The sequence below is a fragment of the Typha latifolia genome, chromosome 12 (assembly GCF_019914945.1).
Source record: "Typha latifolia isolate L0001 chromosome 12, TyphaL0001v2, whole genome shotgun sequence".
NCBI lineage: Eukaryota > Viridiplantae > Streptophyta > Magnoliopsida > Poales > Typhaceae > Typha > Typha latifolia.
In genome coordinates, this window is record NC_133097.1 from 7,030,330 (window position 1) to 7,055,419 (window position 25,090).

Below are 25,090 nucleotides of genomic sequence, written 5' to 3' on the forward strand. Positions count from 1 at the left end.
AGCGAGTCTAGCCAGGAATTTAGTCTTCTCAATGAGGTCCTATGAAGACTTCTAGATCATTAAACAGATCTCCACCAAACCATAGGATTCTGGAGAGGTATTCAGACATGTTGTGAAGAATCACTGAGTAACCCATTTCGAGATAAGATGGAAAGATGGTATAGAAACAAAAAGAAAAAGGAAAAAAAGAGATGAGATGGGAAGGGAAGAGAAGAGAAACCGAACGATTTTTGTCTGCAACTGCAGAGAATTGATACTGGTTCTGGAGATGCTAATTGAACTGTTACCATATGAAGAAAAAGAATAATTAAAAGGCAGGCTTGAGCCAACAGGAATAATGAAGGTTTGAGCTAGCAGAGAGAAAGGAAAAAAAACATGTATACATGATTGATTTCGCTCAATTGAGTTCTAGCAAGTACAGGCAGTAACTCATGCTTTACTCCACTAATCCGGCCCCCTTTGAATGTTCACCAAATTAGCATTTATATACTGTGATGAAGCTCAGCTACATGGCAGCCTTCCATTGTCTGCAACATGCTATAACACCTGCCTGAAAGGTTAATCATCATCTTCACTTTCATCACTATATGAGACCAAAGCTCCAAGCGTCCCCTTGGAATCATCAGGCGACTTCTTATCTATGTGCCCATTTGATGGCCGCAAAGCATGTGATGATTTATCAGCTGAGTCATCTTTCCTGGCTATTTTTGCTTGTGGTTTGACAGAAATTATGAAGTTCCTCAGTTGTGCAGGATGGCTCCTCTTCATAGCTGGTTTAATCTCCTAACGAGATGAAGTTGAGAAAATTGTAAAATGAGAAGTTCAACTTGGACTTGACATGACACTCATTGTATGCATATTACTTACACAGACAAGTGCATGGCAATATGAACAAGTGTATTTGCATTAGCTTCTTACCTCTGTTTTGGGCAAAGTAGGAGTCTCCTTGATTTCCTGAACAAAAGAGGATTGGGCAGCAACTGCTTCCTGGAGCAAAACACAGACAGTCATTCTAAGTTTGGATGATGAGGAAAAGCTTTCCAAGTGGACTAACAAGAAACACCACCAACAAGCCCATAGTCACAAATACTTGTGTTAAATAGACACTGGAGATATGCAGATTTAGAGTCATATTTACAACCACAAGTTAAGCATAAGGTATCTTAAAGAGGGATCATGTGATCCCAGTTATGTCTATCTCTCGACATAAGGCAGCATAAATTATATCGCAAGGACAAAAGTATTACTGATTCTCCGTCAAAGAAGAAAGAATGAAGGAAAAAAGAAATTTAACAGTAAGTCTTGGGAGGGTATTTATTTACTTGGAAACTACGAAGTTGTTCCGCTTCTTCACTGGCCAATTGCCTCTCATATTCCCTCTTCGACTGCATAGAAGAACAAAACGGTAAAAACTGTAATAGCAAAATATAGTTGACAAATTGAAATTAGACTTAAAGGCCACCAGTATATATCAATCAAGCTTGATAATGGGATTGCAAATTGGAATTTTCCATATTAAACAGCTGTAAATAGTAAACACTTACTAGCTTAATATTAACTGATGAAGAGGGAAGAAAATTAAGTGACATCAAATAGATTCATGCAAGACAAGCCACAAGTGTAAGATCCAACATCCAAAGATTCCAAAGCAAAGAACTGACCCCACGAAGAATAGAAAGCATCAAGAATGTTCTATTACTAGGAAACTTGGAAGTGATGTGCTATTGTGCTCCTAGGTAGGTCAACAAGCACAACATGATATCTTCTGTTATCAACTTAGACTAAATATCCATGGTATATGAGAAGTACAAGAGCTACACGTAAATATTGTTTTTTTACTTAACTCCCTATGTTAGAATGACAACCAAAGTTACAGCTAGATGTGTAAATGAGCCGAGCCTGAGCAAGCTGGCTTTAGTTCAATCCAAGCCAAGCCTGAGCCGTAAACGAGCCTAATTTCAAGCCTTAAATGACTTGAGCTCATCAAGCCTCAAATGAGCCTATTTTCAAGTTGTAATAGCCAGTCGTTTATTTTGATAGCCCTAGTTCTAAGACCTCAATTTAGACCAGGTATCTATGGTATAACAAAATACTAGTATGGATGAAACCTACACACAAATCTTACCTTCCTGCAAAGATAAAAGATTGAGGTAGAAGTCAGATATTCTTAACTAAAATATTTCAGGCTGTTAAGCAGAAAAAAACCCTTCTAATGGCATCATGGCTGCAAATGTATATAAAACAGGTTGTTTTTGTCAAGCAAGCAATAATTAAACACGCAGCAATATTTCTAATGGTCTAGTAGTGCTAGAAAAAAGAAATAAACAAAAAGCTTTTAAAGAAATGCTCACTGTCTCTAGTTTATCTAAAAATTCTGTCTCATCCTCATCCAGAGCCTTAGGTGGTCCTGAAAAGCATAAGGATACAATTACATATATCAAAAAATTTGCACGCAATGGCACAAAGTAAAGAAAAATTCATCAAAAATAGAACTGAAAAGACTCACTATGCTTGAATCTTTCATTAAATTCAGCATCTTTTCGGTCTTTATTCTCCTTTAGAATCTGCGAGACATGAAAGTTTCATAAGCATAGGACCATTTCCTGAAGTAATTAAGTGGATCATACATCCACAGCATTTCACAGAAAAAAGTGCAGCAGCATGAGACATCTCCAAGTAACAGAAAAATGCAAAACAATGAAAATAGATAGTGAACAATGTCTACTGAAGTAACCATATTTTTAACAATTCTTGAAAGAGAAATATTCAGATGACTAACAAGATTTATGATTATTCTAACATCTCATGCTAACCTTCAGAACCCAACAATTCAATCCACAAGGAATGACTAAACTACGTATTAAAAAAGAAGAAGTAAATATCTCCTCTTTATTTCACTCTAGTGATGCAATCCTTGTGTTGAAATAACACATGTTCAATCAATCTGCTATTTTGAACATTCCTATGTTTTATCTATCTTAGTAAATCTCCATCACAAATTCAGCGATACTACCACTCCATCCAATTTACTTCCTTTTATTTCTTTTCACATTCTTCCGAAGTCACAAAAACCCTAATAAGGCAATTAGCCACAACATTATTCGGGACCTACAACTATATGTTGGAAATTATACCAAAGGCACTGCTCCACGCCTAGATTGTCTCATCTTTACTCAATGCAATGCACCATCACACGGGCCAGGCTATCCCAGTTTAGGATTTGTTACTAATTTACAGTTGTGGATTAACTAGAGATAAAGATTTTTGCAGCGAAATCAAGCAGCGGAGCGAGAGTTCGGAGTTACCTCGTACAAGGGCCTCCCTCTCTCGGCGGTGCCGTCCTCGACCTTCTCCCCTCTCGTTTTCTTCACTTGATCCAACTGCGATCGAGAGGCATCGAGAGCTCAGATCGAGTTCACATGGATTTAGGGTTAGGGTTTACGAAGAGACGGACCTGTTCCTCGGAGATGAAGCTAACGAGCCTAAGTGCCGGAGCCATCGTCGACTCCTCGTCTGCCATCTCTTCGTCGTCGCCGATTTCTTCTTCTCCCTTCTCGCTAGTCGTCGTCTTGCCTCGAGAGCTCGAACGACGAGGATGACGATGGTAAATTTCGTATCGGATCGGATCTTATCCGGATCAAACTGCAGAAAACCAAATCCGATTCCCATCCTTAATCTTATCCACATTATTTTGGTGCTGGTAGGAAAAAGGTAACAAAATTATTTAGATTAGTAAACAAATTAGGTGAGTATTTTGATAAATAGCCATTAAAGAAATTGATCAAAAAACACTCTAAGTTTTGACTTTATTATCATTCACACCGTATCATATAGTTGTTTATCATTCCACCCCTCTATTTTAATATCTCAAAAAGTTAAATTAACTATAACTATAGACGACCTTAATAAGTTTGCAAGATTAAGATAGAAGTAAAATGGGACCACTATTTAAAGCCAAAAGATGATATTTTTAGATTTTTCTTGAACTTTTTTAGTTTTAAAAGTGATAGAATATTCTCTATTTCATTAGCTGATGTTATGTGAAAATTAACTCAAAGTGTTCTCCAGATTTTAAGTGCGAATGATAACAAAAGTAAAAAATATAAAGTGTTTTTTTAAAATAAATTAACTTTGTGATCAATTAGAAGATGATTGAGACTAATTTTACTTCCCATAAGGACAATGCCTTTTAACCACATAATGGATCTAAGGAAAGAAAGACTTAAATTTACTCCTAGTACCTAAGTTTGCACTTCATGCCAAAGTCTATATCCTTGAATAATCCCCCTCCTCATCAAGGAGAAGAACAAAATTGCTTCATTGAAAACAATGGAGCACTACTGCTACTCATCATTGAGACTAGTAAGTCTAATCTGTTTGTCTCTCTCAAAGCCATCATAATCTACAAGTGCATGATCTGACTCACCAGCAGAACTCTTTGATTACTTACCAAGTATGCACTGCTGTATATTCTTCTCCTTCTTTCGACCCTTTTGTCTTCTCCTATGGGCATCAATGGCATTTCTTTTCACTATTAAAGCATGTTTTAAGTAATGCCATTTGCTTGCTCAGCTGAAATACTCATGCACTTTGTAGGCTTTCATGGCCTTCTGTTAGAGTTGGGAGGTTGTTAGTAAGAGAAGTAAAATTTACGTGATACAGATAAAATTTATTGACTCTAGTAGATGAAACACTAGAGATAGAGAGGGAAACAGACACACAGAAGCAACTTGATTAAGGAAGTCAAGAAAGAATTATGTTTATCTGACATTTTTGATTCAGACTTAATTCATTCATGAGTATCAAACACGCAGGGATTCGAAGCGGTCAGACCTCATTTAGGTTTATCGATCGTGTACATCAGACGACCACTATCGTTTATGCTCTCATCCGTAGGGCTAACTGTGTCCTATTTCCGGTGTGATCATTATTAAAGTTATGATTTACATTATTGGTTTATTATATGCCAAAACTGATTATTTCTTTTGAAGATTATAAGTTCAAAATGTCGTTAACTCACTTCTTCTAGTATCTATTCTAGTGCGATGTGGAGGAATATACATTGTTGATCTGTTACCTATCTTCTGTTCATTCTAGCATTATAGAGGGAAAAAAAAAGTCCATACTAAATTCTCAAATCAAACACACTTGTTCTACATGACCCATGTATTAGGGACCTTCTAATCTTTGCCATCAATCTTTTCTCATGCAAACTAGAGATGTGAATATAAGTTTGATTATCAATGCTACAAGAGAACAACATACATAATTAAGGCTACATTTGGGTCCAATATTAATTGTTTTTTCTAAACTACAATTATCTTCCCAAAACATTAGTTGGGTGGTGGTTGGGTGATGCAGAAAGGGCTGTTGGGATATTGCAATCACTCAACTTCAAAACAAGCTTTGCCTACTTCTTCAATACCTCTAGTTTATTCCTTCATATCAAATCAAATAGCACCTACTCTCCTACCATTGGTCCGATAATTCCATTGATTGGTGATCAGCCCAAATAGTTTGTGCAAATAAACCCTTCAATCTGTAAACATTTGAAGGAATTGGTGTGGAGAGTTATAAATAGCCATCTCTTTGGGCTCAAAGGAGAGGTAAATACCTGGAGGGATCTCTTCTTGACTCTAGTTACTCGGTATGTTTTCTCATTGTTGATCATTGGGAAATACCCAGAAATGATTTCTATATTTTATATGTCAATAAAATTGATAAAAGTTTTGGTCCTTGTTGAATAGTTGAGGTACTACTGTTCTTCTTTTGTATTAAAGTGCTCACAAGCTAAGAATCATAATGCTGTCTATGAATTGATACTTGAGTAACCTCTGAAATAGTTCTTATCAATCAGAGGATTCCATGTCTTCGTCATCAAACAATCCATCCTTAATAAGTTTCACAACTATGTATAATTTCATTTATTCAGTAGTTTCTAATATTTGGCTTTCTGGAAGACAGCTGAAGTAGCTTCATAGAAGATTTCTTGGCCAATGCTGATGTGTCATGTGTGGAATTCCAATCCACTGCATGTGACTTACTACTCTATGAGGGATTTGGCAACTTGTACAAGTTTATATGTATTTATGTACAAGAGTAAAGATATCTCTAGGAACTTGACAAATAATATTCTTAGCTTAGGAGATGTGCATGAGCAATGGAAATCTAGTGCATTGTCAAGTGTCCTCTCTCTGACACCCAAAGGGAATTGCTCTTTGGCTCTTTTCTTTCTGCTTTTATTTGATCAAAGTGGCCCTCAGCCCTTGTAGTGTCCCTCACATTGAGTGTAATGATAAAAAGAGAATTTGGAAACAGGCAATCAGAAATATAGATCACCAAAGGAAGCATATAAGAGCAGATCTTCTGCATCCCTGACTGCAGGAATTTCTCGGAATCGGATTCTCGGGGGCGCTTGATTCGCTGAAAAAACCATTAGGTGATCCAAGTAAGAGAGGCATAGGGAAGGAAAGATGTACGCAGTCTTACCGCGAGAATTAATTAGACTGTTTTCATGAATTAGAATAAAATATTTTAAAAAATTTACTAATTCGACAGCCAATCATGGTCCGACAAATATCGACTGCGAGAATTCCTGCAACCAGGGTTGGAGGCTATCTGCCATGTAGTAACTAAGAAGGATAACAAGGATCTATTTTGGTTTTTAGGCAAATGATATTGGTATTGTTTGGTAATTGTTGACAAAGACTGGGTGGTGGATTGTATAGCAAATTAATTCAATGACAAGTGGCTTGTGTAGAAGGTTCATTATTTGATGAAGGAGAAGACAAAGAACAAATAGGCCTGATATCATGCAAGCCATAGTGTTAGTACCTATAAGAGCACTGAAAACAACATTGGTGACAAACTAAGCCTGAAATCTATACCATCCAAAGCAAAGAATTTCTATTGGAAATTGCATGAAAGTTGCTAGATTGCCACATGACCCAAGATATAAAAACTTATCCAGCAACTCTTGTCCCCATTTGGAGGAAGTTTAGGCTAAGATAATTGGTAGGGCTGTCATCTGAATGACAAATTGGAGGATGGCAGTGTCATGTAGTGGCTTGTGATATGTGGGTCAGCAGTATTTCTTAAAAGATGAGTTGATTGCAGGACAAAACACAGGCCATTATAAGATTATTCCTGTCTCTGCTCATATAAATAGCTTGTTTTGAAAGGGCCATATCACTTTTGCTTTTTTGTTTGTGCTTGTCTTTATGCCGCCTATATGAGGGCATAAAGCTTAGTATATGGTAGATTACCAGTACTCTTGAAACTAAATTTAGATTTTTAGTCCGTTTCTTTTTTAACAGTTTAAATTTTTTTAGAGTAGTTAGTGAATTAATATAGTATTATAGAGAACAGAGTCTTGAATTCGAGTTATATTATACTTATATCAAGCTTTTAGAATAGTTGGATGCTGAATTAGTCATACCAATTAATGATGAGTTAGGTTGTAAGAAAGGACAAAGGGAAACTTCTCTAGGCCCACAACCAAGAAGCAATCCTAGGTCATTTGAGCCATCTTAGAAGGAGGCTAATTTAATTGGTTTCACATGGTTTAGAAGAATCTTTCTTTAACTTTTTATAATCTAGTAATTTTTAGGAATCAAAGTTCACCTTTGCTTTTCTTTACTAGTGGGAATCTTATTTTCTTTTTCAGCCTATAATGCTGCACCTGCTCTCTTATCTTTTAAGACTTTCATGCTACCAGACCTATTAACTATGTGGTGGAATGTGAACAGAAATAAAATAAAATAAAAAAGGTTTTTTAATAATATAGAGACATTGCATCTTCTTAATGGAACAAAACTTCCTTTTACCTTTAGTTTAATCTTTTCAGTGAGACCTGTGGGATAATCAAGGTGACCCAAAAGTTTAATGCCACACACCATACCATAATGTTTTAAAATTAGTCCAAAAAATATAGCTCAAATTACATGTTAGATAATTGTTGGATAACAGATCAATAATGGCAACATATATTGCTGACAAGAACATAATGACCAACATCCATTTCTTGGCAAGTTGTTTGACAAATCTAGAAATGCCCATAGAGTTTATTTTGTCCAGGATTGTCCTTAAAGCACTCATCCCTCTTTTTGATGGAGGATGTATCATTTCACTTTTGATTGCAATCTTGTACTTGGGCTCACAGTTTTGGTTGTCCTTGAGGTTGGACCCCATATCTTGCACAGGAAACAAAGACTCAGTGGCTGCACCCTCCCCACAGTCAACTGTCGAGAATTCTGACATTTTTTTCCACATGACACCAACTCCTCTTCACACCTTTACATTGCTCTCTTCACCCTCTTCCTCTTCCTAGCTTTCTTCTTCTTCTTTTTCTTCAACCATAGAGAGAAAAGATCTCATGAACTGAGGCAATTTCGGCAGCAATTATAACAAAGCCATGAAGCAAGAGCTCTTCAGAGATCAGAAGGCCTCGCCGCCGGCACCGGCAGCCAGAGCTAGAGTTTCCAGAGCAAAGGAAAGCCCAAGAGTAGATTCGGCAAACGGGGCCTCACCAGGCCTAAAGGCAAGGCCAAAGGCAGCTCCTTTGGAACCAACAAGGACCCAGAAAGCAAGAAGATCTATTCAGTTCAATAAGTTGAAGCCTGGCATCGATGACGTGGGGTCTCCGAAGGAGAAGGAGGTGGAAGATTCAAAGATCATGGGCCGGCCGGCGAACCGAGTTGTCGAACAGTATGCGAATCTTCGTCGTCGGGGTGATCTGAATTATAGGGGATCTGAGCATGAGGCTGATGAGAAGAGCGAAGAATTGCAGAGAAGGCTTGATGCAAGTGAAGGGTTGGTGAGGGAGTTGCAATCTGAGGTGTCAGCATTGAAGGCTCAGTTGCAGAAGCTGCAGGGCATTAACATTGAGTTGGACACACAAAAGAAGAAGCTTGGGGAGGAATTATGTGCCGCTGAAGAAAAGATCAAACACCTTGAATGTCACAGTCAGGTATAGATTCTTTTTTTCCATCTTAGATTTTATCAGAATATCCATAAAGTTGTAAGAAGAAGAAGAAGAAGAAGAAGAAGAGGCTACACTTCTTGTGCAATTATTTAACTCGTTTAGACAAGAAGCAACTGTGGGAATTGAGCTGTTGTTTTCATGGTTGAATAGTTAGTGAATAGTTTGATTTCTTATGTTCAACAGTCTGTCTAATTCCTTATGTTCAGCAGTCTCTGTCTAATTTCTTATGTTCAACAGTCTCCATCGAATTTCTCATATTCCAGTCTCTGTCTCTTATACTGATATACCAACTTCCTAAAATCAATTTGTTGCCTTCAAATTTTTGATTGCATGCCACGTTCAGCTAATTTAATTTGATCCATGAGTACATTTCTTATGCATTTCAGGGTGTTGCTGTCGCCCAAGAAGTCCAGCCTTCTGGATTTAGGGAAGCACAAAAACTCATTGCTAATAAGCTACAAATATTTAACATGAAGAAGGAGGCTGTCAAGGATCTTACCAACAAACTCGCGGAAGTTCAACCTAAGATGCTAAATGCAAGGCCTTCTCCACCTTCACCAACTCTGCATGTGATCGTCAAGGGGCCTCCACCACCACCACCTCCTCCTCCTCGTCATGTGCCTGCAAAGTCCAATGCAGTGCATAAGGCTAGTGCATTAGTTGAATTATACAATTCGCTAACAAAACGTGACGGGAAAAAGGATGCTATGGGGATAGGGAATTGCTTGAGTCCTATTAATAGGAATCCACAGCACAGCATTGTCGGCGAACTGCAAAATCGGTCAGCCCATTTGTTGGCTGTAAGGACTTGAAGATCCTTCTAGATTTATTTTTTCTTACTGTAGATGTTTTATGTACCCAATTGGGTTGATGGCCATTCTAATTACTTCCATAGATTAAAGCAGATGTGGAAACAAAAGGAGACTTCATCAGGGATCTTATAGAGAAAGTCCGGTCTGCAGCTTTTACAAATATGGAGGATGTCCTAACTTTTGTTGATTCCATTGACCGAGAGCTATCTACCTTGGTAAATCTTCGAATCTTTTTAATCATAGAATACACTGTCAAGTTTCTTATCAAAATTGTGTATGGTGCTACTGCATAAGAATGTCATGTTAAATTCCACATGTTATATGATTTGCAGTAATGTTGTTGAGCATCTGCTCATATTGATGTAGCTTATTGCCTCGATATACAGAAATGAGCAATGATAGAAATCATATTATAGTCTATATAGACATGCGTTCCTTACCTCTAACAAATGCAGATAAATATAATGTTCTTAAGCTAAAACTATATAGTTTGGATGAACTGGGACATGCATTTATGCCATTACAACTATTGATTTCAGTCTGATGAGAGAGCTGTTCTGAAGCATTTCAACTGGCCTGAGAGGAAAGCTGATGCGTTGCGAGAAGCTGCATTCGAATACCGTGACCTTAAAAGTCTTGAAGCTGAAGTTCATTCTTTTGGTGATGAAGCCTGCATCCCATGCGAAACTAACCTGAGAAAGTCATCAAACTTGCTAGATAAGTATGACATTAATCACTTGTCTCCTTGCTGAACCTTTTGCCTTGTAAACTCCAGCAATTTTAAAATTTTCTTATATTATCCTGCAATCTACTTAGATTGGAGAAAGGAATGAATCGGTTGATCAAGTTAAGAAACACAAATATGCTGTCCTACAGAGAGTGCCAAGTACCAACAGACTGGATGCAGGATTCAGGAATGGTTAGTAAGGTATGTTTATATTATTTACTTGTTCCGAGGCAAGATACAAGCTGCATACTTGCCTGATATTTGGCGCAAACTCAGAGATGGAAGCATGACAAATACAATTGCAGTCTATTCTTGACTATTGCCTCAATTTTTTGCACATATGTAATGGATTCACAAAGAGAATATTTCATACCTGATTAATTCGATCCAGATTTATAGATGTGTTGTCAATCTATAAAACTATGCTTATATCGGGTAATTCTGAAATTCTAGTTTCATTCAGCACTATATGAATGTTGTAGACTTCCATATATTCAAAAGGGTACTTTTTCATTCTTGAGGCTTCTGTAACTTTTTTTATAACTACATCGAGAGACGATCTTCATTTCTTTTCTTCTAGCAGATAAAGTTGGCATCTGTGAAACTTGCAAAGGTGTACATGAAGAGAGTGTTACTGGAACTTGACACCATCAGGAATCAGGAAAGAGAAACAGCTCAGGAAGCACTTCTCTTTCAGGGCGTGCGTTTCGCATATCGGGTACACCAGGTAACTATTGGTTCATCTATCAAACCCAAATTTATGTTAAAGATAAATGATTACAAGCATCTTCTTTAATTGAGAAAAAGGATACAAGGATTGAGCTTCATGTCTCTCTAGAAACCCTTAAGCAGGAAATCTGCTATATTAGCATGGATGTTATAAATCTAACTGAATTTTCTTTATTGTTTACTGGCAGTTTGCAGGAGGTCTTGACTCAGAAACAATGAGTGCATTCGAGGAATTAAGAGGACGAGTTCGATCACATCAAAGTGGATCGAGAGAGCTGCTTCCTACTGTTATGCTGTCTTAGTAAAGCTCCCGAGGATGAAAAATTTAGTTCAAAACTAGCATATAGAGACCAGTTTGAACACAATTGTTGAAGAAGAACACAGTCATTTGTAGATATGAGCAAGTTGAACTGATGGAACATCTTTGAATCAGTTCCAGAAGTAAAAATAATTGTCAGAAATATATTGCCCTGTTCCTCGGATGATATCTATACAGAGTTTTCTTTTTTCCTCTGAAAACAGTATATAGAATTTTTTTAAGAATGTTTTTCTCATCTCTAAAGAGGTTTTTTTTTCCTTATAGTGAACCGGCAGTCGCATTAAAAAATGAAGATGTCTGTAACCTTAAACATTCTTAAACAAGTTATTTCTCCTTGATCCTCTTAATGTACGCATTAAACTGTCATGCCTCATATAGGTATCAACATTATGCCAAAAAACAATCAATCTATTCTAAGATTTAGTACTATAGTATTCTCTGGTAGATCAGGAAGAATGAATTACTTGTTATACTGATACATCATGTTACCAAGTTTTTGCTCACTGCTCATTAACAATTGAGAATATAAGTTTAGCAAGCAAGTAAACAAGGGACTTGCCTTTCCCCACAAAAGATCAAATATATGTGATAAGGACCAGATTGGCATCTATAGTGAATGATGGATTACAAGCTAATGTTTCTTTTACTAAAGAGTTATAATTATGGCATACTAGCAGTGACATCCTCGATCTGAACTCCATAAATAATCAAATAATTTCCATTATGGTGAGGTTTTATTGGATTTACAAGTAGCAAGGAATCGCATGCATGTCGGAGAAACAGGATCAGCCACAGGCATGGCCTTCCAAAATGAGATATCGGGCGGCATAGCAGAAGTCGAAATTGAGGCCATCAGCATCTTCAATTCAATGCATAGAATCCGAGTGAAGAGACCTCCAGGGAGATGAGACTTCATTAGGAATATGGGCAGGATCACATATCAATAAGCGAAAAAACATTCCCCCGTTAATACTTGTCTATACACCTTCCATGCATATGGAAATTCAATACTTTTTAAGGGGTATATATGTAATTAACCAACTTTCAAATGAACAAAGTTCTAGGTGCAAAAATGCAGTGAAGGCAATTCAGTACAACTGCAATATGAATGGAATCATTTACTATTATGTAAGACTGCCAAATGTAACAGAAACAGTGAAAGGTCAACCAGGAATGCATTACTCTTAACATGCAGTATAGTCTGGAACATCTGTTGTTTTCTAAAGCATCAATACATCTGAAACTTCTCCTTGGTCTTCTCGAAGACTTGCTCTGCAATAATGGCTCCATTACCATCAGCTTGCTTAATCTCCAAGTGAGCCTTCTGGTAAAATCCAGTACCTCTCAATGCATCAGCAATGAAATCATCAAACCCGATTGCAATTGCAGCCTCTGCCTTGGCCCCATACACCAGCCTCTGGATTCAAGGAATGAAGTAAAACAAACAAATCTAAATTGCGCATCACAAGTGACAGAAAGGGTTAGCAGCTAAACCTTAATCCGTGAAAGATGAATTGCACCAAAGCACATTGGGCAAGGTTCACAAGATGCATATATTTCACAATCGGAGAGTTCTATTGTCCCAAGCTTCTTGCAAGCCTAACATATAGAAGGACAAAAAGTATCAGATGGCCTTATGAATATAGTGATATAATATCAAAAAAAAAATGCTCACTTATTACTTGCTAGTTGCATGTGCAAACTAACTGGAATCCCAAATTCTCCAATTTCAAGATTAGACAATGATAAGTAGAAGAGAAGGCTGGCATTAAAGTTTACCGTTTGTTGGCTTATGGAATTATGAAAGTCATAACAATGCAGTTAACATTTTAAAGTAGTTCAAATAGGTGTGAAGTAAACAAAAGGCAAACTCTAAGCTGAAAACCAACAGCAAAATTGTGTAAGACGGGAATATTTATAGTTTTACCAACGTGTGATGCTCTAAAATCAAGACATGCAAGAATCAAACTAGAGCTAGAAGTCTTCCATTTGCTGGGCCAATACTTTAGTAGAACTTCTGTATGAATATTTACAATCCCAAAAGTAAGAAAACAAGCTTCCTTCTAAAATTTACCTCCCTGATTGCAGTCACCTCAGCATGAGCAGTAGGATCAGTATTTCCTAAGACCATGTTATGACAGCTGACCAGTACTTCCTCGTTATGAACAACAACTGCACCAAAAGGGCCTCCATCACCACAATCAATTCCATTGTATGCTTCTTCGACTGCTTTCGATAAGAACCTATGATCTCTATCTTGTACAGCTGCTTGAAGCATCATAAATACAAGGACATATAAATTCAAGTACTATATCAGAAATTTATGAAAATGGAAACCACAAGAGTAAGAATAGATAAATCTGGAAACCTTCATGATGTCCAGTAAACGCCGTAGCTACGGAGATGGTTCCATTCTTGGACTCAACAACTGGAAGTCAATTGGAAAATTCGAAAAGTATAAGCCCCAAATAAAGAAATCTTCAGCTTAGTCCGTTTGTATCTACTTGGCCCCAATTGGAACAATGTGAAATTAGGTTCATAAACTAAGGAAGAAAGAAGACATAACAACTAACACGCAAGTGACTTTCATCAAGCAGTAAAATATCCCATTAAATTAGGAAAAACGCCTGTACAGTGTACACCAATATAGCACCAGCCGTATCGATATTCGAATCCGAAGAAATACATCACAACTTTAACGGACCGAAAAGGGGGAAAGATAAGAAGAAACTAAAGGGATACAATTATGGAACGATAGAAACTCCTGAATCCAATCTATCGAATAAATGATTCCGAAAAACCGCTACGCCATGGATCGAAAAGGTTCTTAATTTCTACAGATAATAGCGAACAGCTCAGACGACATAAAACTCTGAGGCAAAATTATAATTTTAGAAGACGCATGCGTAATTTGCTACCTTAGAACCCGAAAGGTGGAAGCTTTAGATGAAATTAGAGAAACCCAACTCAATTACAGGGTGCAAACTAAAGATGGAAGACATATATTAAGGAATCAGAGAAGACCCAATACCCTGCGCCTCTTCCATTGGAGAATCCCGATATGGGCTTCGACAAATCTCTGGAAATGGAAACGTCCACAAGAGCAGAGTAAAGATGTCTCTCTCTCTCTATATATATACACAGAGGGGGTAATACAGAAGAGCCGTGGGAGATAAACGACGAGTTTTTAAGACTGATATGGCTTGAAGAATGTCTTCCAAGTTCCAACCCACTAAGGCGAGAGTTATTTAAATATATAAAGAAAAGCATAATTTTACGAATCACATTCTATCTTTTTACTTATTTTATGATTCACACCGTATTTAATAATTTTATAATTTAATTTTTTTAATTAACATAAGTGATACCAGTAAAAATTATAATATATTAAATATTTTATAAAAATATAAATTACTTATGTCTTTTTTATCATCTTATTATCTCTCATCTTTTTTATGAAATTAGTCCAAAGATTAGGTAGAGATAAGGGTGAAAACGGATCGGATAGTGCTCAACCCATATCCGGATCCATATTTTTAGTCCGGATACGAATTCGGATACGGATATTAGACGGATAGCAAAATTTAAAATCATATCCTAACTAAACGGATACGGATAATTTTCAGATAGAAGATCGAATCTTAAACGGATATTGATTGAATTTTCAAATAATTATAATATTTTATTTATATATAATTAACACAAAATTATTAAGAGTTTTACGCTAAATAATTTTTTTATATGTCAAATTTATAAAATTAGAGAAATTAATCTCTATAAATAATACATAATGTATTATTTGTAATAATATTAATATTTACTATTTAAATAAGGAAATTAAAAATTGTAAATTATTTTAAAAAAATATGCGGATAAACGGATATCCGATATCCGTATCCGAATTCGAAAAATATATTCGACCCGTATCCGAATCCGTATCCAATTTTTTTAAAAAAAATTTATCGGATAGCGGGTCGGGTCGGAGTTAATTCGACCCGTTTTCACCCTTAGGTAGAGAGGTAAAGGTATTTAGTAATTTAATTAATATTAGTTAGTTAAAATAATATTAATATGTTAAATAAAAATTATAGAGAAAATATATAGATGGAATTATAAAATTCTTAAAGACGGAGTATAATAAAGTGTAATTTATAAAATTCTAAAAATAAAATTCTCCACAAACTTTTATACCCTTTTATCCACTTTTAAAGTTATTTCATAAAGAGCCTATTTTAGCGGTTATCTAGGGGGCTTATGACATAAGGCAATTGAGCCAGCCAAAATAAGCCTCCTTTCGTAATAGCCCATTTTGATGGCCTAAAAAATTAGGAAGATTAGCTGGCCCAGGTACAAAATGTATCTTTTCTTTCTATATACAAATTTCTCTTTCGCATCTAGACCCTTATATAGATTATTTTAAACTATTATTTCAATCATTCTCTCTTTCTTCTCTTTTCCTCATCCATCAATTATAAACAATATTTTAATTATTTATGAAACTATTTTTTTGACTTATATCATATTAAGTATAATTATTACATATTATACTAATATGCAACTAAATACTGAAATAGCTTATATCGATACAAGCTATCTTATGTTAGTTTAAAAAATTAAAATAATTATACTAATATTTAAAAAATTATTCAATTCTATGCAACTATGATAAGAAAAAAGTAACGATTTTTCAATTTAAATATAAAAATAAAACTGTAGGAGAAAGAAGTGAATTTAGGGTTAACTAAAATATTTCATTATTATTATTAATAATATATGGAAATTATTTAGATATATATGGAGGATGCCTGCATGGATGTAATTAGCATTCGGTGTCGAAATCGTGGAAGTGTTTCCATCCGACGCAGCAAGAGCTGTTGCAGCAGGTTTTACCGAAGGCGGCCCCGCGGTCGGCTCGGTGCCGGGGAGCGCGGCGGCCGGGGGTGTCCATGAGCATCCTGGTCAGGCTGCCGTAGTAAGGGCTCCTCTCCCGGACGTGGCCGTCGGCCATGATGTACAGCCTGCACCCGCCGTAGTACTTGGGCTTGCAGTACTCGTCCTTGGCGTAGAACTGGTCCGATCCCCACAGCAGCATCCGGTGGGCCCAGCAGTTGGTCCGGGCAACGTGGATGCTGCAGAAGACGCGGAACACCTCCGGGCCCCAGTAGCTCCGGACGTACCCGTGGGCCGGCAGGTCCATCAGCCGATACGACGGCGGGGCCGACCGGTCTACCATCTGGAACTGGCACATCACCGATACCCGCGTCTCAGGGATTTCGTTGTAGATGGTGAACAAGTACGTGCTGCCGCCAGGGACCGGCATCGCCAACGCCATGCTCGAGTGGAGGAGGAAGACGACGACGACGACGACGCCTCGTATTATTCCCAGGCTTCTTCTTCTTCTAGTACTACTAGTGGTAGTCATGTTGCTTGCTTGATGTAGGTAATCCATCCATCTATCTATCGACCTTTTTATGGCTGCGACTGCGATTAAAAAGATGAAACCGCGCACGCAGTTGCATTAATTCGGGTGGCAAGGTTACGAACTCTTCTAATTGTATGATTAACGTACGCAGTTCGTAACCTTGCCACCCGAATTAACTAAACCTTAATTAAGCAGGTCAGTGTTATGAATTGAAGGACAGTGATGCTTCGATCACTGCAAGCAACATATTAAGCTTTAATTTGCATGCAGTATAAGCTAATTAATGATCAGCAACTAACGGCCAGATCCTTATTAGTTAACAACAATGCTTGTCGAGTAGTGATAATTAGTAGGTAGGTACTGCTGCAATATTTAGCCATGTACAAAAAGTATATATAGCAAGAAGAAGCCAGACAAGCAACATGGCCATCACTACTACTACTACATTAAGTTCTAATTCTAAGACCAGCTCTTCTGAGAGTCAGGTGATCGAAAACATTTCCTTGATGATTCTCGAGACCATTTTTAGTGCTGATGTTACTTCTTTGATAGAAAGGATTTTTGCAAATAACCACCTACGTTTCAGATGTATTACGTAAATATATATATATTTTTTTGCGTATCTGCGTTACGTCTGCAAGAAATTAACCATCTAGTCCTGATTTTTATTTTTATTAAAAAAAAAAAAAGCCCGGCTCGAACTTGGCCAGCCCAAGTCTGACTTGTTCTAGCTAGCAAGTAGAAGGGGCATCCGACCGAATTGCTCCTCGATCTTAATTACCGTTAAAGCTTGAGGATGATTTAGGCATTTTGGCTTTGTAATCTGCTTGTGAACTTCAGCTGAAAGGGTAAGGGGATCTGGACTAAGTACTGGTCATGCTGTTCTATCGATCAATTTTAAGGAAAAGTCCCCAGAATAATTTATTAACTTCAATAGAACAACAAAATAGTCAGGGACGACCGATGAAAACCAAGAGAACTGCTACAAGAAGGAAAGCAAAACACCAACTAAGAAAACCCAAAAGTTATGGACGAGAATGGTGGCTCAGGGACGACCGATGTATAAATGTTTCAGAGTCCACCTCCCTACTTCTCACCTTAATAATATATTTCTCTAGAAGAATATAGGACGTGCTGGTGGTAGTTCGCAAATTTATTTACACAAAAAGGAGGTGCTTCTACAAATAAGATTAAAAGGTAGGTGGTTATTTGCAAAGGAGAGACCTTTAGAGCGGAGTTACAAAAATTTCCAATTACACTTTTACCCCTACAATTTGGAAAAACCCAACCGTCAAGTCGTCAACGCTCAACATTCGACAATGTGGGCGAGGCGCGAGTGCGACCTAGATCGTCCTTATCGGATCCGGGCTTGCTTTATTCAACGTCCGCTACGCGTCGTGTGAAGTGTGAACGACGCTTGCTTCCGCATCACTCCTCCCCCGGGGCCCAAATCGTACGGCTTACCTGTCGGAATCTCATAGGGCGATTCCCGGGGGGCCCCACCGCCCGGCGGACTTCTCTGGTGAATCTAAAAAAGTCATAATCTACTTATAATTTCGAAATTATTTTACCAAGCTACTGCGATTAATGTGTTATGTTACCAAATAATTTATAAGATTGCAATGTTTTTAAGGAGATGTCATTCATGTGGACAAGGTCCACAAGGATTAGGACGATGGAGATGAGAAACATATTGACAGGTACATAAAGGTTATATATTATTGGTGGTGTACTCTATGCTCTCTTATCATCTTATGCTTGTGGGCATGGCACTCTGACATGAAGGGCATAACCATAACATAATGGACCCATTCTTACATCACACCACTCCACAAACTCTCCCAAATTATTATTATTATTATTATTATTTTTTCATCTTATTCCGTGGTAAATATGATTAAATATATGTGTATTATTTTAAATATTTCAAGGAAGTATATTTAAGGAAGAAAAAAATTCCCAAAAAGAAAAATCTATCAAATGGTGTTTATCTTGAGAACCTTCCATTTGGGATTGTGTCCATGGCGAATAGTGTTTGACCAATAGCTTAATGGCGGGGGTCCATTTACTTTATATAGTACCTAGAGAGCATCCTATCATTCTCTTCCTACACTAGAAGATAAGGGTAGGGGGGGGGGGGGGCATAGGGCTTAATTGCAATTAGGAAACTTTGTTGAAAACATCCTACCTTTTACTTTTATTATCTTTCATACACTAGTGCCATATAAATATTTGAATAGAGAATATTTTATTATTTATAAGAATATAAAAAAGTTAAAATACTAACCTTCGTTTGACTGTAAAATTTAGTTAAGAAAATTAAGGGGAGGATATTTTAAGGCATCTTAAGCAAAACATATGGTAGGATGTGATTAATAATAATAAATAGGGAAATTTGTATATAACACCTTTTTTTAATAAAATTATGATTTATACCTTATATTTTTACTATTTATAATTCGAACTCTATGATTTAGTAAATATGTACAAAAGAATACCATATCGTTAAATCAATTAGTTAAATTTAACTAAATATTTGGGTTAAGTTAACTATATTTATTAAATTATATGACTCGATTTATAAATAGTAAAAATATAGGATATAAATCATAATTATATATACAAGTTTTTCTAAACAATAGTATTTTTCTTTATAGCTGAGCAATTGGGTGAGAGATATATACAAGAATATTAAGATTGGATGAGTGGCTTCTCTTATGTCAAACAATTAATCACATCATATTCATATACAAACAAAGTGAGCTCAATCTTTCCCAAGATTATTGAAGAAATGAGATGCTAAATTATTTTTTGCTTTCCAGTTTGTGCACACGATGATCTATCTATCTATCTATCTATCTATCTATCTATCTATCTATCTATCTATCTGAAGTTACATAGTTTTGACTCATGTAATCAAAGATGTGTGATGTATATTTTATATATTGTTGGTCTACAATTTGAATATGACGTAGAAATCAATTTTTTAAAGATTAATTATATGTAAACTCTCTTAAATTTTTGGACGATGACGTCTGAGAGATGAAATCACAAAATAAAAGAGTTTAAAAATGGTATATAACAAAGTGTAAGAATTTAGAGGGTCTAAGTATAATTATATAAAATATTAAAATATTTTAAAATTTATTTAATACTTTATCCAATATCACATTGTAGTAAAATAATATACTCTTCTATGCAAGACAGGTTTGCTCTAAACTTCAAGAAAGAATAATATTTTATTCTTTTGCATATGTTTGTTTAATTTTAATAATAGTTTATTATGAATTTTCCATAATAAACCAACCGACAATTCTTAAAAAAATAATAATCTTATATTAATAATTTCACATCCATCATCTGTGTCTTTTCGCAAATCAACACCATAATCAGAAAAAGGAAGATCAAGAAAGACAATTTAAATGTATATATAAAATATAATATGGATATGTGATGTCATAATCCCAGTTTATATTTAATAAGTTATATATTTGATATATAGGAGAGAGATTTAAATCCCAAAGAGGGCTAAATAGTATATTTGATATATAATTTTAAATAATATAGTGTTTTAATTGAAAAATTAATTATTTGGTTGTACATGGCTCAGCTAAAATAAAAAAGTGAGGTGACATATTTAGGAGTCATTAGTAATTCTATCTTAAATTGTGTCGGATCATAAAATTTTGCTCCTGTCGTGAGAAAGTATTGATTTGATTAGTATTAAATTATTTTGATTACTTTGGAGTGAGAGAATTTAGGAGTTGTGCCGGATTGAGACAAGAGGATCCATTCATTAGAGGCTTGGATCACCTGGCAATCTATTATTTTAATCACAGTATAATCTATCAAATTTCACGTGTTTAATTTCAATCCAAGTAATTGAAAAAGAAAATGTTTATATTACAATTATAGTCTACATGATAGATGATTTTATACATCACTTTCTCGTGCTTGGACTTATTATTTTTCCTACTTCATCTCTAAGCATAGGTTAGAACTTTGTTAAAAGTATTTATTATTTAATTAAAGTATATAAATGAATTAAATTAACTACATATGGAAATTAGATTTACAGTTAACCCATATTGTTTTCGAAAATATTAGAGACAAAACATAGGAGTCGAACAATAATAATAAAGACAAAATATAGGATGTCTTTAATAACTTTTATTATTATTATTATTATTTATTAAAAAAAAAATTCATTTCTTTGTTGTACTCCCAATCTAGAAATATCCCTTATTTTCTGTTAAAATGGATTTTATTTGATATATTTTATGATGCTTCATGACAATTAATTGCTGGAGGGGTCCTCAGATAAGCTGGAATCAGCAAAGATGTGGAGTAATGATAGCCAAAAAGGAATGGCTTTTCTGAAAGGTGGTGGGCCAATTTAAATAGAAATCACTCCAAAATTTAATCAGCTTGTCTTAATGTGATGTCTTATTTGATGTTTCCCACCAGTATTTGTTTATCCTGTAATTGCTTAAGATCACATGGATCCAGCACTGTGCACATTTAATCATTGATCAGAAATAATAAGTCACATTGTCTACATCTGGGATTATATATTCCATCTCTCATATTGATCAAATGTGCTCATTGGAAAAATAGGAAGGTTAAGATAAACTTTGAATGCTAAGATATAGTTCATAAAATAGAATCTTGGAATTTAAAGATAGTAGGCAAATTACAGTTTACTCTCCTGATGGTTTTGATTCAATTTCAGCGGTAGCATGCTAAGAATTAATAATTATCTTCGTCGAAATAAATACAACCTACTTCGAGGATGATACATGTTGTTTAGTCATTTTAACAACTTACTTATGATGATAATTTTCTAGGGCAAATATTGATTAGAAAATCCAACGGCCGCAACTTAGTCTGGACCACAAAGTTAAGTTTAAAGCTTACGGAGGTAAGTTGAAATTAAACGAAACCACTGTTGGAGGGAGATAGATTGTAATTTCCTCAAAACTATTGAGTTTTTAACCAAACTAGTCTAGTTTTAAATTTAATTTACCAATAAAAATTGTCCCTCAAAACATTGAACTTATAATCATTTTATATGTAAGATAAAAATATTATTAAGATAAGTATTTTTATATAAAAGTAAAAATTTTAAGCTGCTGAAATACTAACTTAAACAGATTTCTATAAATAAAGACGCTAAAAAGTTCAGTTCAGCGTTAGAGAAAAATGCCGAATTAACTCGCAATTGTGTAAAAACGTAAAATGCTTATGAATTCAATAATTTAGTTAGGACTATAGAGCCTTGTTTGCTTTGAGTTTAGGAACCAATTCCGAAACTGGTTCAGGGACCTCGAAATTGGTTCAGTAATCAAGCATCTTTTTATCTTTTTCATATCTAATCAAGTTTACTCTTAAAAAAATCAAGACTAAAAAACAAGACTAACTAATCGAGTTCGTGGCTTAATCTCAAACCAAACGAGGGTTAGTAAAATAGCCCATTTTTCATAATAAGTTTGAGGAACAATCTATTTTTATAAAAGAAAAAAAATTATAGATAAGGACTAGTTTGGCCAGTCACTCAAAAATATCATTACAAAATTCATTTGAGAGAATTATAATAAGAAGTTTTTATCTTTACTAAAATGCAACGGTAAGCAATGTGGAAAAAGTTGGGCCTGGTTGCCCTGACACAAGATTGTCTGAGAATTCTGATGGTTATGTGGTACTATTCTCTTGGCCTAGTTCCTTTACAAGCAGGATAAAGGGGATAGTACTGAAAGAACTATGCTATTCTGAGTGAAGTCCTAACTAATAGTGGGTGCCTCTTGGCTTTGGAGGACCTTTACAATCCCTTTTCCAAAGTCTGTGGTCCTCTTTGTCATAAGGACATGATGATGGATAGCAGCAAGTAGAGGTTGTTACATTGGATTGCTTGAACTCCAAAGCAGACACTGCTTGTTTAGTGGCAATGCCTTTTTTTTTCTTTTTTTTCCTTCCCCCTCTTTGTTCTAGCAATGCTAGCTTGAAAGATATGTTACTTTTTCTTAACTGGCTTGGTTCTGAAGTCATTGAGATCAGTCCTTTTAAATCCTCTCTACTAACTTATTGTGATTGGTTGCCCCCACCTGAACAGCAGCAAGCATTGCTTCTGATAGCTCAATGAGGCATTCAACTTAGGTGATAAAAGGAACCAAAGAGGATCAAAATCCAATTGCACCCACTTGACTGTGACCTTTCCTGCCCACCTCAAAGACAAAGAAGAGAACCAAGTTAGTCCCTTCTTTCTGATTGTTTTCAAGCAGAATTCGACATCGAAAGCTCACCGCATTGCGCTCCGGTTTCGGGTTGAATATGGGGAGGCATTCTTGCTGCTACAAGCAGAAGATGAGGAAAGGCCTCTGGTCTCCAGAAGAAGATGAGAAGCTCCTAAAGCACATCACTCACTATGGACATGGATGTTGGAGCTCAGTTCCTAAGTTAGCAGGTGGTGTACTGAGTCAGAATGCATCAAATTTTGAAAAGAAAGGATCTGAATTCTCTGTTCTTTTGACCCCCCAAAAAAAATTCAATTTATTTCAGGCCTTGAGAGGTGTGGAAAGAGCTGCAGATTGAGATGGATCAACTACTTGAGGCCTGACTTGAAGAGAGGATCATTCTCACAGGAGGAGGAGGACCTCATCATTGAACTCCATGCAGTCTTAGGCAACAGGTACCTCCACAAATTGCTTCATCACCTTGTAACATCTAATTTTATGAACAATTTGATTTGCAAATTATGAATAATTCTTGTTCTTTTCCTGCACCAGATGGTCTCAGATTGCAGCACAGTTGCCAGGAAGGACAGATAATGAGATCAAGAACCTCTGGAATTCTTGTATCAAGAAGAAGCTGAAGCAGAAAGGCATTGATCCAAATACACACAAGCCAATTAATGAGACTGAAGGAGGAGAAGAAAGATGCCAGATAGAGGCCTCGAGCTCGAAGAATTCGATCACGCCAACGAAAGAACTCTTTCTTGGCAGCCATGAAGAGAATTCTTCCAGCTTTCAGATATCAAGCATGGCTTACAGTGACCAAAATCCTCCTCTCTGGTATAACCACTACTGCAAGATGCTTGTCAGCAACCCTGAATTCTATTGCAGCTCGACAGCTGCTGTTCCTCTGCCGACGCCAAGCTCAATTCTGTCGACTTCAACGGAGTTTAATTCATTGGTGGATCTCCAATTGGATAAAGATCTACCAGGATTCCAGTACATGGAGTGTTGTGACTCTGGCGTCAATAGTACAACAAGTGGGACTAGCAGCAATGGTATTGAATTGGAGAGCAGTAGCTCTCTCTATGACAGTGGCATCTTTCCATGGTCAGAATTGGTGCCCAATGAGGAAACTCATGCTCAAGTCCATCTTGAAGAGGAACCGGAGGACCTCAAGTGGTCAGAATACCTCAATGGCATCAACCCAACAATGCCTACAACTACTCAATGCCAAAAACAAGGCATATATGGAAGTAACAAAGAAGAGAGTGAGTTTTCCATCAATGATTTCAGCATTTTGGACCAGAATCAATGTCAGGCTTCTGATTCATCTGGTGCCAATTTTAAGGGACTGGATTCTGCTGCTTTCAGACATTTTTAGCTAGCTGATGCATGGAAATATGGTTTCTCTTTCTCTCTCTCTCTCTCTCTCTCTCTCTCTCTCTCTCTCTCTGTTTTAAAGAAATGTATTGAAGTGTTCTAAGAAATATTTGTGCACATTTCTGAACTCTTCTTTCTTCCTCTAACCAACTTCTTTCTCTTCTGTCTCAGTTGGTTTTGGTGACATAGTAGATGCTTCACTCATGTAGAGTGAAATTTAGAGCATGTTCCTTCTTGTTTGATGTTGAATAGGTGGACTTTATGGAAAAAAATTTTGTTAAAGGGATCTAAATATAGGAAAGTCTTGACATCCTTATTTTCAGATAACATTAATGTACTTTTTCCCGAAATTGAATGGACTGAATTAATTTGTTACTTGTGGTTCTGGATTATTGAGCTCTATCTTGTAAAAATACAAAAAAATATTATGGGACATGTGAATTGTCCATTACTATTGAAAGGAACATAGTAAATATTAAGATTTCATG

At 36.1% G+C, this 25,090-nt stretch overlaps 4 protein-coding genes across 7 annotated transcripts; 2 read left to right on the forward strand and 2 right to left on the reverse strand.

Moving 5' to 3' along the window:
• Positions 1 to 291: 291 nt before the first annotated feature.
• On the reverse strand, positions 292 to 3,613 carry LOC140799388 (uncharacterized). The gene is made up of 7 exons (XM_073153717.1): positions 3,455 to 3,613; positions 3,306 to 3,380; positions 2,507 to 2,564; positions 2,352 to 2,407; positions 1,323 to 1,385; positions 919 to 987; positions 292 to 783 (listed from the first exon to the last, which is right to left on the reverse strand). Exons 1-7 carry the CDS (start codon positions 3,518 to 3,520, stop codon positions 559 to 561), a joined length of 612 nt encoding a protein of 203 aa, XP_073009818.1. The 5' UTR covers positions 3,521 to 3,613; the 3' UTR covers positions 292 to 558.
• A 1,454-nt stretch (positions 3,614 to 5,067) lies between these two features.
• LOC140798645 (INCREASED PETAL GROWTH ANISOTROPY 1-like protein 2) lies at positions 5,068 to 11,794 on the forward strand. Of its 4 annotated transcripts, none has more exons than XM_073152611.1 (8): positions 5,068 to 5,606; positions 8,398 to 8,968; positions 9,370 to 9,783; positions 9,879 to 10,010; positions 10,335 to 10,516; positions 10,612 to 10,723; positions 11,106 to 11,249; positions 11,440 to 11,794. In XM_073152611.1, exons 2-8 carry the CDS (start codon positions 8,414 to 8,416, stop codon positions 11,551 to 11,553), a joined length of 1,653 nt encoding a protein of 550 aa, XP_073008712.1. In that variant the 5' UTR covers positions 5,068 to 5,606; positions 8,398 to 8,413; the 3' UTR covers positions 11,554 to 11,794. The 4 variants fall into 4 exon arrangements, with proteins under 4 accessions (XP_073008712.1, XP_073008713.1, XP_073008711.1 ...); XM_073152612.1 differs by having other exon boundaries at positions 5,510 to 5,647; positions 8,202 to 8,968; positions 10,612 to 10,714; XM_073152610.1 differs by having other exon boundaries at positions 5,517 to 5,647.
• Positions 11,795 to 12,675: 881 nt separating this feature from the next.
• Positions 12,676 to 14,801, reverse strand: LOC140798646 (guanosine deaminase-like). The gene is made up of 5 exons (XM_073152614.1): positions 14,602 to 14,801; positions 13,939 to 13,998; positions 13,645 to 13,835; positions 13,065 to 13,169; positions 12,676 to 12,987 (listed from the first exon to the last, which is right to left on the reverse strand). Exons 1-5 carry the CDS (start codon positions 14,615 to 14,617, stop codon positions 12,799 to 12,801), a joined length of 561 nt encoding a protein of 186 aa, XP_073008715.1. The 5' UTR covers positions 14,618 to 14,801; the 3' UTR covers positions 12,676 to 12,798.
• Positions 14,802 to 22,845: 8,044 nt separating this feature from the next.
• Positions 22,846 to 24,929, forward strand: LOC140798455 (transcription factor MYB61-like). The gene is made up of 4 exons (XM_073152289.1): positions 22,846 to 22,882; positions 23,102 to 23,452; positions 23,548 to 23,677; positions 23,775 to 24,929. Exons 2-4 carry the CDS (start codon positions 23,320 to 23,322, stop codon positions 24,601 to 24,603), a joined length of 1,092 nt encoding a protein of 363 aa, XP_073008390.1. The 5' UTR covers positions 22,846 to 22,882; positions 23,102 to 23,319; the 3' UTR covers positions 24,604 to 24,929.
• Positions 24,930 to 25,090: the final 161 nt, after the last annotated feature.

Excerpts from the sequence above, each read along its gene's own strand:
- LOC140798455 (XM_073152289.1), top strand. The coding sequence starts at position 23,320 with ATGGGGAGGCATTCTTGCTGCTACAAGCAGAAGATGAGGAAAGGCCTC. Across the intron at positions 23,453-23,547 it reads CTCAGTTCCTAAGTTAGCAG|GCCTTGAGAGGTGTGGAAAG; the intron begins GTGGTGTACTGA and ends AATTTATTTCAG. Across the intron at positions 23,678-23,774 it reads CATGCAGTCTTAGGCAACAG|ATGGTCTCAGATTGCAGCAC; the intron begins GTACCTCCACAA and ends TTCCTGCACCAG.
- LOC140799388 (XM_073153717.1), bottom strand. The coding sequence starts at position 3,520 with ATGGCAGACGAGGAGTCGACGATGGCTCCGGCACTTAGGCTCGTTAGC. Across the intron at positions 2,408-2,506 it reads TAATGAAAGATTCAAGCATA|GACCACCTAAGGCTCTGGAT; the intron begins GTGAGTCTTTTC and ends TATGCTTTTCAG. Across the intron at positions 988-1,322 it reads AACAACTTCGTAGTTTCCAA|GAAGCAGTTGCTGCCCAATC; the intron begins GTAAATAAATAC and ends GTTTTGCTCCAG.
- LOC140798645 (XM_073152611.1), top strand. The coding sequence starts at position 8,414 with ATGAAGCAAGAGCTCTTCAGAGATCAGAAGGCCTCGCCGCCGGCACCG. Across the intron at positions 10,011-10,334 it reads ACCGAGAGCTATCTACCTTG|TCTGATGAGAGAGCTGTTCT; the intron begins GTAAATCTTCGA and ends TATTGATTTCAG. Across the intron at positions 11,250-11,439 it reads TCGCATATCGGGTACACCAG|TTTGCAGGAGGTCTTGACTC; the intron begins GTAACTATTGGT and ends GTTTACTGGCAG.
- LOC140798646 (XM_073152614.1), bottom strand. Across the intron at positions 13,836-13,938 it reads GTTTACTGGACATCATGAAG|CTGTACAAGATAGAGATCAT; the intron begins GTTTCCAGATTT and ends TGCTTCAAGCAG. Across the intron at positions 12,988-13,064 it reads TTCATCTTTCACGGATTAAG|AGGCTGGTGTATGGGGCCAA; the intron begins GTTTAGCTGCTA and ends CCTTGAATCCAG.